Raw genomic sequence first — 9,109 nt, 5'->3', positions numbered from 1 at the left:
AAATTGCTAACTTAGAGAAATGCGAAATGCTAACTTAGAGGAATGCGAATTGCTAACTTGAAGAAATGTGAAATGCTAACTTGGAGAAATGTGAAATGGTAATTAGAAGAATGCGAATTACTAACTTAAAGAAATGCAAAATGCTAACTTAGAGGAATGCGAATTGCTAACTTAGAGAAATGCTAAATGCTAACTTGGAGAAATGCGAAATGCTAACTTAGAGGAATGCGAATTGCTAACTTAGAGAAATGCGAAATGCTAACTTAGAGGAATGCGAATTGCTATCTTAGAGAAATGCTAAATGCTAACTTGGAGGAATGTGAAATGGTAATTAGAAGAATGCGAATTGCTAACTTAAAGAAATGCAAAATGCTAACTTAGAGGAATGCGAATTGCTAACTTAGAGAAATGCTAAATGCTAACTTGGAGAAATGCGAAATGCTAACTTAGAGGAATGCGAATTGCTAACTTAGAGAAATGCGAAATGCTAACTTAGAGGAATGTGAATTGCTATCTTAGAGAAATGCTAAATGCTAACTTGGAGGAATGTGAAATGCTAATTTAAAGGAATGCGAATTGCTAACTTAAAGAAATGCAAAATGCTAACTTAGAGGAATGCGAATTGCTAACTTAGAGAAATGCTAAATGCTAACTTGGAGAAATGCAAAATGCTAACTTAGAGGAATGCAAATTGCTAACTTAGAGAAATGCGAAATGCTAACTTAGAGGAATGCGAATTGCTAACTTAGAGAAATGCTAAATGCTAACTTGGAGAAATGTGAAATACTAACTTGGAGGAATGCGAAATGCTAACTAACTTAGAGGATTGCTAACTTGGAGGAATGCAAAATGCTAACTAACTTAGACGATTGCTAACTTGGAGAAATCCAAAATGCTAACTAACTTAGAGGAATGCAAATTTGGAGAAATTTAAAGAAGAGGTGTGAGAATTGCTAACTTAGAGAAATGCGAGATGCTTAATTGGAGAAATGCGAAATGTTAACTTAGAGGAATACAAAATGTTAACTTAGAGGAATACAAAATGCTAACTTAGAGGAATACGAATTGCTAACTTGGAGAAATGTGAAATGCTAACTTAAAGGAATGTGAAAACAAAACAAAGTATGTGAAAGCAAAACCAAAAGATGTGAAAATATATATAATAATAATAATAATAATAATAATAATAATAATAATAATAATAATAATAATAATAATATTACTGCATTAGTTGTTTGACTGAAATAGTACCATGTGGCTTTCAGGAGCCTGTAAACTGGAGTAAAAGGAGAGAAAAAAAATAGAAAAAAAACCCTTAAAAATTACAAATGTCCCATGACAAAAAGAAGAAAGAAGGGCCACGTGCTGCTGAGATAGATCAGAAACTCATGCGTTTATTTTGTCCGTTCTTTTTCCAACTCTTTCTGCTTGACTCCAGAAACCGGTGATCCATTGAGAATGTCTTCATGTACCTGCTGTGCACGTGCGTTAACCCAGGGTTACCAAGTGGAGCGTAATTACACTAACTCATGTCCGGTCTGTTGGAACCGACATACCCAGAGTAAGCAAGTTCAGGCGGATTTCAGCCAGAGTTCAGGCTTAAAGTCAGGGGAGTTTAAACGGGCCTTCTGGAATACCCCCCAGATCTACTCAGATCTACAGTGATCTAGTGTGATCTTCTGTGTGGTCCACGTTCTCCTACTGGTTCTGATCTTCTGCATGATTTTCCTAACTGAGCTTCCTTTTTCAGCAGCTTCTCTGAGAACAGCAGCTGACGATGATGATGTTGATGAATGTCATCATCGTCAGGTTTGAGGCCTGGGGGGGGGGTTCTCTGTGGGGCAGAGGTGGAGCCAGATGGGGGTTTAAATGAGCGGGCGGTGGACTCGGACACCCGTGAGCGTCTCTGGGTGAGACCATGCTGAACTCCACCCAGGTGTCTGTCTTTGTTCTTGGGGGCTACTTCCACGCCAAACACCTGAAGGTGCTGCTCTTCCTGCTGGTTCTGGGCGTGTACCTGCTCATCGTGTTCTGTAACGTCCTCCTCATCGCGGTGATCTGCGTGACCCGGAGCCTGCATGAACCCATGTTCCTGTTCCTCTGCAGCCTGTTTGCCAACGAGCTGCTGGGGAGCTCCGGCCTGTTCCCCTTCCTGCTGCTGCAGATCCTGGCGGACGTCCACCGGGTCTCCGCCCCCCTCTGCTTCCTGCAGGTCTTCATGGTGCACTCTTACGGGACGGCGGAGTTCTTCATCCTGGCCGTCATGTCGTATGACCGCTTGGTGGCGGTTTGCCGTCCTCTGCAGTACCACAGCGTGGTGACGTGGACGAAGGTTGCCACCCTCACAGCGGCGGCCTGGCTTGCTGCGTTCCTCCTGGTGGTGTGCACCACCTCCCTGAGCTTCCCGCTGCGGCGCTGCAGAGACTTCATCCCCAAAGTCTACTGTGATAACTTCTCTGTGGTGAAGCTGGCGTGCGCCGACACCACCCTGAACAACGTCTTGGGCCTGTTTGTCACCCTGCTCACCGTCGGCCTCCCCCTGGCCTTCACCCTGTACAGCTACGCCAGGATCCTCCTCTGCGGGTCCACTCAGACCCGGCACAAAGCCGTCAGCACCTGCACGCCCCACCTGGCCTCCCTGCTAAACTTCTTCTTCGGGGGTATGTTTGAGGTCGTCCAGAGCCGCTTTGACATGAGCGGCGTTCCCGGCGTGCTGCGCGTCTTCCTGTCCCTGTACTTCCTAAGCTGCCAGCCGCTCTTCACCCCCCTGCTGTACGGCCTCAACCTGACCCGCATTCGCACCGCCTGCCGGCGCCTGCTGCCCCCCCAGAGCCGGCCCCTCCCTCAGCTGTAACATCTGCTGCTGAGGGAGCGATGGAGGTGACCTCGGTGGCGGTTTCTGTCCTGCAGAAGACGAGGAGACAGTAGAGACAGTAGAGACAGTAGAGGTTACCTTTATAAACCATCAGACGTTGAATCGTTAAACAAAACCCTCCTGCATTTGGGGCTTGATGCTTCGGTTCAGACTAACAGATTATTTATTGTTTCCCATTTTTTTAGTGGACCGTTTTGGTTTGAAGTCTTTGTGGTTTTGCTCTGAAATGAATTTCTCTGAGTTTATATTGTTGAAACTGTCGTTCAGCATAGGACAGACGTCACTTGACGGAGACGATCATCTCCTTAGGATGAACCATTTAGCGAGGTCATGGAACTAAAATGTACAGGATTCCTGCCTCTACGTTAGTCACAAGAAGTGTGGAAGAAGTGTAGAGACCAGCTGTTTGTTTCTGTTCCATCAGCTGCACAGAGCTGCAGAAAAGCCTTTGTCTGCTCCAAATATGCTGCAGAAGGACGGAAAATAACAGAACTTTAACTGTTTTTAACACTGCTTCTCATGACGTAGGTGACTTTAATGATGTTTAAATGTATTTTTTGTATTGAAATGTGCTGCCTCTGGGCCAGGACTCCTTAGAAAAGAGGTTTTTAATCTTAATGGGACTTTCTGGGTTAAATAAATCAAATCAAATCAAAGTTTATTTGTGTAGCACCTTTAAAGCACAAGGCATTCAAAGCACTTTACAAGATGAAATTTAACAACAAAGCAGCAGACAAACAAATATCTAATTAAAAACCGGCACAATGCCAACCCCCCCCCCCCCCACACACACATATACTCACTGGCTGTGATAAAAGACTAAAGGATGCAATGTAGAAACCTGGCTTTGTACTGAGGTTGAGGAAATGATGTTTTGGGGACATGTCCACATCAGTGACACCCCACCCAGGTTCACAGAGTCCACTACCACAGGACCCCCCAGATCTAGATAAAGAGCCGGACCTGAGAGATCCCATTGCAGCAACCCCCCCTCACTGAGGAGGGTCCATCACCGATTTAGAGGAAAACTGGAATTACAGCTAAAATGTAAACGGAGTAAAATAAAAGATCAAATACATTAAAAAGGAAAATAAGTACATAAATGAACCTTAGTAGACATTTAAAATTGTAAAAGTGACTAAATACATTAAAATGAATAAATAGATTGGTTAAAAAGAGAAATAAAAATATCCAATACATTCCTAAATTTCAACTAAAAGCTAAATTAAAAAGGTAGGTCTTAAGCCTTCCTTTAAAAACATGAACAGTCTCTGCGGCCCTGATGCATGCTGGGAGGCTGTTCCACAGGCGAGGTCCGTAAAAACAGAATGAGGCCTCGCCGTATGTTTTAGTTCTAACTTTTGGAAAACCAATAGGCCTGAATCAGAGGACCTCAGGGTCCGCGAGGGCTCATACTTTAAAATCATGTCAGGTAAATATGAAGGCCATAAAAACATTTATAAACCAATAAAAGAACGTTAAAATCAATTCTAAACGCGCACAGGGAGCAGCCATTTTAAAATGGGTGTAATGTGTTCCCGCCCCCTGGTCCTCGTCAATACGCGAGGTTGAATTTTGCAGCAGTTGAAGGTTTGATATCCTTGTTCTGGGGAGACCAGAGAGCAAGGCATTACACTAATCTAATCTGCTGGGAATAAAAGCATTAGCACCTCTGTGCTGGCAACAGAGACAAATGGGCGGAGTCTGGCGATATTTTTTAGATGATAAAATCCTGTGTTTGTGATATTTTTAATATGTGGGATAAAATTCATCTCAGAGTCAAAAATGACACCCAGGTTTCTCACAGACGGAGAAGTTTTGTAATTCTTTAGTTTAGATAAAACTCTCTCTCTCTTGTCTTCAGAACGGATCACTAAAACCTGTTTTGAACTGGTTTGGCTGGAGGAAGTTCTCTGCCATCCATGACTCAATGTCTAAAATACATTTTAAGAGTGTGTTGACTGACTCTTCATCATCAGGAGACACAGCCATGTAGAGTTAAGTGTCATCAGCATAGCTGTGAAAACAAACGCCATGCCTCCTGATGACGTCCCCCAGTGGCAGCATATATAGATTAAAAAGAAGTGGGCCTAAAATTGAACCTTGGGGGACCCCACAGTTGATGTCAAAGACCCTTGAGGAGCAAGTATCCATACTAACATAAAATCTTCGATCTGTGGGATGGGAGTAAAACCACTTTAGTACCAGAGATGCCCAAACCTCTCAGCCTGTTGAGTAAAATACTGTGATCTACTGTGTCAAATGCAGCAGTCAGATCCAGTAATACCAGGACTGAGAGTTTCTGACAATAAAGGTTACATCTGAAATCATTTACTATTTTAACAAGGGCCGTCTCTGTGCTGTGGTTTGTTCTAAAACCGGACTCATATTTTCAAAGATGTTATTTCTATTTAAAAACGAATGGAATTGGATTTAAAGAGTTTTTCAATCATTTTACTTAAAAATGGTCCGTGGGATACTGGATAATAATTGTTATAGTTGTTTGGATCTAGAGGCCTCACCACTGCCGTCTGAAGAGAGTCATTTACTGTATTTAAAGCTCAAACTCAAAGAAGTCCTAACATGTTTTCAACAGTGATGTGGGGATTGGCTCTAAAAGGCAGGTGGTTGGCTTCAACTGGGAGAAAACATGACCAAGTGCCACAGCATCAACCAGGACAAAACTTTCCAGTGTTTCCTCTGATAAATGCAATGCTATATATATATAGATTCATTCAAATCAATACCTTTTTGAATTAAAAAACTAGATCTACTAGCATTGATTTAACTCCTGAAGTGGTCTGCAAAACTCTCACATGTTCGATGCTGCTATGGAGGACCTCTGAGAATGTCTTTTAGTTAGAGTCTGTTGTTTTAAAGACAACTTTAGAGTCATTTTTGTTTTCTATAATTAAGTTTCAGAAGTGGAGGGTTCTAGCGGCCGTTTGTGAGATCTGCTTGTTATGTGAACTGGGATGTGATGTGTGATAGATGTGGTTTTAACTGAGGATGGATTCTGGTGGTCCAGTCTGTCAGTGAGCAGTTTAGCAGAGCGGAGTGAGGGTTCAATGTTCATGGACAGAAGTTGAGATCCTGTTTGGTTGGGATGCATGCCGTCTGGTTTAAAGAGATTTGGTTTATTGAAGTAGGTGGTGAAATTATCAACATATGGAATATTATTGGAAATGCAGAGTCCTTTAAGCCAGATGTGAAGTTGTTGCAGACGGCTGACTTTAATGTCTCCAAAGTGGGGCGATGGAAGCGGACCGGAGAAGTTTGTCCAGCTGCCTGATGAGTGGATGAGGGTGATGAAGTCCTTCTTGAGGGTCTCAGGTTGCTGAAGCTGAAGGTCATTCACTCCTGCATGGACTAGACTGGTGTGAACGGGGGGGGCAGAGTTGATGATGTTGCGGACGAGTGCGCCTGGGTGACAGGAAGTGCGGCTCCCATTAACGCCAACATGCCTGATCATTGAGGTTCCCACGTCGAAGGAGGCAGGGGGGTCTGTAAAATGACCTCTTGACCTTCAGCGACCTCTGCGTGTGACAGAGAGTGAACTCACAGGAAGTCCCCCCCCCCTCGCACACGCACTCCGGTTTCTGCACGGCCCTGTCGCGTCCCTGCGGAACCTCCTGAGGTTGCCATGACAACCTGGGGGGGTCTGGCTCAGCCATGATGAGTACAAAAAGTGCACACGTCCAGAGAAAGGTGTGGCTGCTGCAGCTCTTTGATCCTGTGTGTGGGCGGAGCCATGGTAACTGTCACTGCAGGTCTGAAAGAGAGACGTTTTCTGTGATTATTTTTGTTTGTGAAGGACCGACGCCGTGGGCGGAGCTCCATCGTCCATTCCAGTAAAACTGCAGTCTTTCTTTCTTTCATCTGCAGGTTTCCAAGCCTCACAGTCCAAACCAAGCAGAAAGCCAAAACTTCCGATTCGACACGACTAATTATACACGCCCCACTTCCTCATCCAGGACACGCCCACCACCTGGCTGAGGACCGCCTCCATTATGGGTTTGTTTGTGACGTCCAATAGAATCCCATATGTATCCCCCCCCAGACCTGCCTGCAGGAGCTGCTGGGTAAAGCCTTAGCCACATGACCAGTGGGTCGACCCGTTTGGGTTCTGCAGGTTTGTGGCGGGTCGTAGAGAGAAGCGGTTCCCTCAGTTTCCTTGAGGCTTGTACCTTAACCCTTTTGCTATCTTAGATGACCCCCCCCCCCTTCCAGTGAGGTGTTCTCCCTACCATGACAAAGGTGGATAAAGGTGGAAAGATTTCATGTAGAAATGTGAAGATCACAAATCATTGAAGAAAAAAGGTTCAGAGCACTGTCTAGTGGGTCTAGATGACCCACCTCCCAATGGTAAAGTGCCTAGGATAGCACAAGGGTTACACACAAAATACATTTTTATAAAGTTTTATTTTGAAGGTACAACTGAATGGTTTTATTTTGAAGGCACAGCTGAAGGTTTTATTTTGAAAGTACAACTGAAGGTTTTATTTTGAAGGTACGGAGGAAGGTTTTGAAAGCCGGATCGGCTTCCCTTTCTCTGGTTTTTGCCTGCTGCTCCCTGAAATGTCCACAGCTGCATCGTTGGACATCTTCCTCATCAGACCGTCTCCACTCGTCTCCAAAGTAGGAACACAACCTGAACTGGTTTGAAACTGAAGCCGGTTTATTTAGTTTGTTTATACAGAAGAAAATTCAAAGTGTTTTACAGAAACAAAATCAGCAATAAGAACTTAAACCAGATTCAAGCCAGATTCAATCAGTAGAGTCCAGTAAAGACCAATCTAAGGCTTTAGTGTATACCTGAATATCGTCAGCGTAGAACTTTGTCTGACATCAGACCCTGGAGAGACCTGAACACAAACCCAACAACCCGGGTTCTGGATGAGCTGCTGAGTCCAGATCCTTCCCGCGTCTAACCTGCTGCAGACCCGTCTCTCTAGGTCCGGTTTAGACAGAGAACCTTTGGTTCTGTTACAGGATGGTAAAATGTTGATCTATGAGTCTGGGATTATGGCGAGCTGGACTTGAAGGACATCCAGAAAGAGACTAAATAGCAGAACCCTGTCTCTAAGACCACCATCATTCCTCATCCAATCAGAGACGGTACAACATCTGCCACCATCAGCTCTTTGTGGTGGGTGTGGCCCAGTCATTGATCATCGTCATGGGATTGATTATTACTGAGGAAGTCGACTTCAGGGTTTGCTGCTCTGCTTCTTTTTTGATCTTGTAGGTCTCCCTGTTGTCTTCTTCTCACCATCCATCCACCATCCATCATCCATCCATCTGGATTTGAGCAAAAGCTTCACTTTAACAGAAGAGGAATCATGCAGAGTACAGGTCTGCAAAAGTAATCTGAGTACTGTGATCTGGTTGTGATGGTGGCAGTTATGTTGATCCTAAACTCTTCGTCTCTCCTCCTCATCCTCTCATCTGGACCTTCAGGACTACCGAGGCGTCAGAACCTGCTCCGAGTCTCTCAGGACCAGGACAGTCGGACCAGCAGCTGTCCGTCCAGAACTGAAGGCGGGGGGACGGGGGGCTGTCCTCTGTCCCTCGTAGGGAAACCCCACCCCCCGGGAGCCGTTCAGGCCTGCAGCTGTGCCGGAGCGGCTGCTCTCCCCCCACACAACAGCTGCTGGCAGGCGTCCTGGATCTTGGCCATCTTCAGGCCGTACAGCAGGGGGGTGAAGAGCGGCTGGCAGGTCAGGAAGTACAGGGACAGGAAGACCTGCAGCGGGTCTGAAGCCCGCCTGGTTTCAAAGCGGCTCTGCAGGATCTGGAAGCAGCAGCCGAAGGAGAAGTTCAGCACGGAGGCCAGGTGAGGCGTGCACGTGCTCAGAGCCTTCTGCCGGGTCTGCCTGGACCCGGAGCAGCAGACCTGCAGGATCCTGGCGTAACTGTAGAGGATGGACAGGGCGGGCAGCACCACCGAGAGGACGGTGTAGGACAGGCCGTAGATGTTGTGCAGCCGGGTGTCGGCGCAGCTCAGCTTGACGATGGCGTAGTTCCCACAGTAAATTTTGTCGATGACGCTCCTGCACAGCGGCAGAGGAGCGCTCATCCCGACCAGGGCGGTGATGGTCAGGAAGGGGAGCGCCCACGTCAGAGCCACCAGCACGGCCACCTTCTGCGGCGTCATCAGGCTGTGGTACTGCAGCGGCCGGCAGATGGCCACGTACCTGTCGTAGGACATGACGGCCAGGATGAAGAACTCCA

At 46.0% G+C, this 9,109-nt stretch overlaps 2 protein-coding genes across 2 annotated transcripts in view; one reads left to right on the top strand and one right to left on the bottom strand.

The window, feature by feature from the left end:
- Positions 1 to 1,891: 1,891 nt before the first annotated feature.
- Positions 1,892 to 3,453, top strand: LOC101155572 (olfactory receptor 49-like). The gene has a single exon (XM_004085423.4). The coding sequence runs from the start codon at positions 1,919 to 1,921 to the stop codon at positions 2,852 to 2,854; it is 936 nt and encodes a 311-aa protein (XP_004085471.1). The 5' UTR covers positions 1,892 to 1,918; the 3' UTR covers positions 2,855 to 3,453.
- A 4,030-nt stretch (positions 3,454 to 7,483) lies between these two features.
- The window catches only part of LOC101155326 (olfactory receptor 10A6-like), a 3,519-nt gene continuing 1,893 nt past the window's right edge, over positions 7,484 to 9,109 (bottom strand). The window contains exon 1 of the mRNA XM_020700838.2: positions 7,484 to 9,109. This exon is cut by the window's right edge and continues 1,893 nt beyond it. Within this exon, the coding sequence (XP_020556497.1) occupies positions 8,478 to 9,109 (632 nt within the window). The 3' untranslated portion in view covers positions 7,484 to 8,477.

This window comes from Oryzias latipes, chromosome 13 (genome assembly GCF_002234675.1).
Source record: "Oryzias latipes chromosome 13, ASM223467v1".
Lineage (NCBI taxonomy): Eukaryota > Metazoa > Chordata > Actinopteri > Beloniformes > Adrianichthyidae > Oryzias > Oryzias latipes.
Note: the sequence above shows the minus strand (reverse complement) of the source record. Positions and strands in the feature narration are given on the sequence as shown.

Bases quoted from the DNA above. Each gene is read 5' to 3' on its own strand.
- LOC101155572 (XM_004085423.4), top strand. From the start codon at position 1,919: ATGCTGAACTCCACCCAGGTGTCTGTCTTTGTTCTTGGGGGCTACTTC.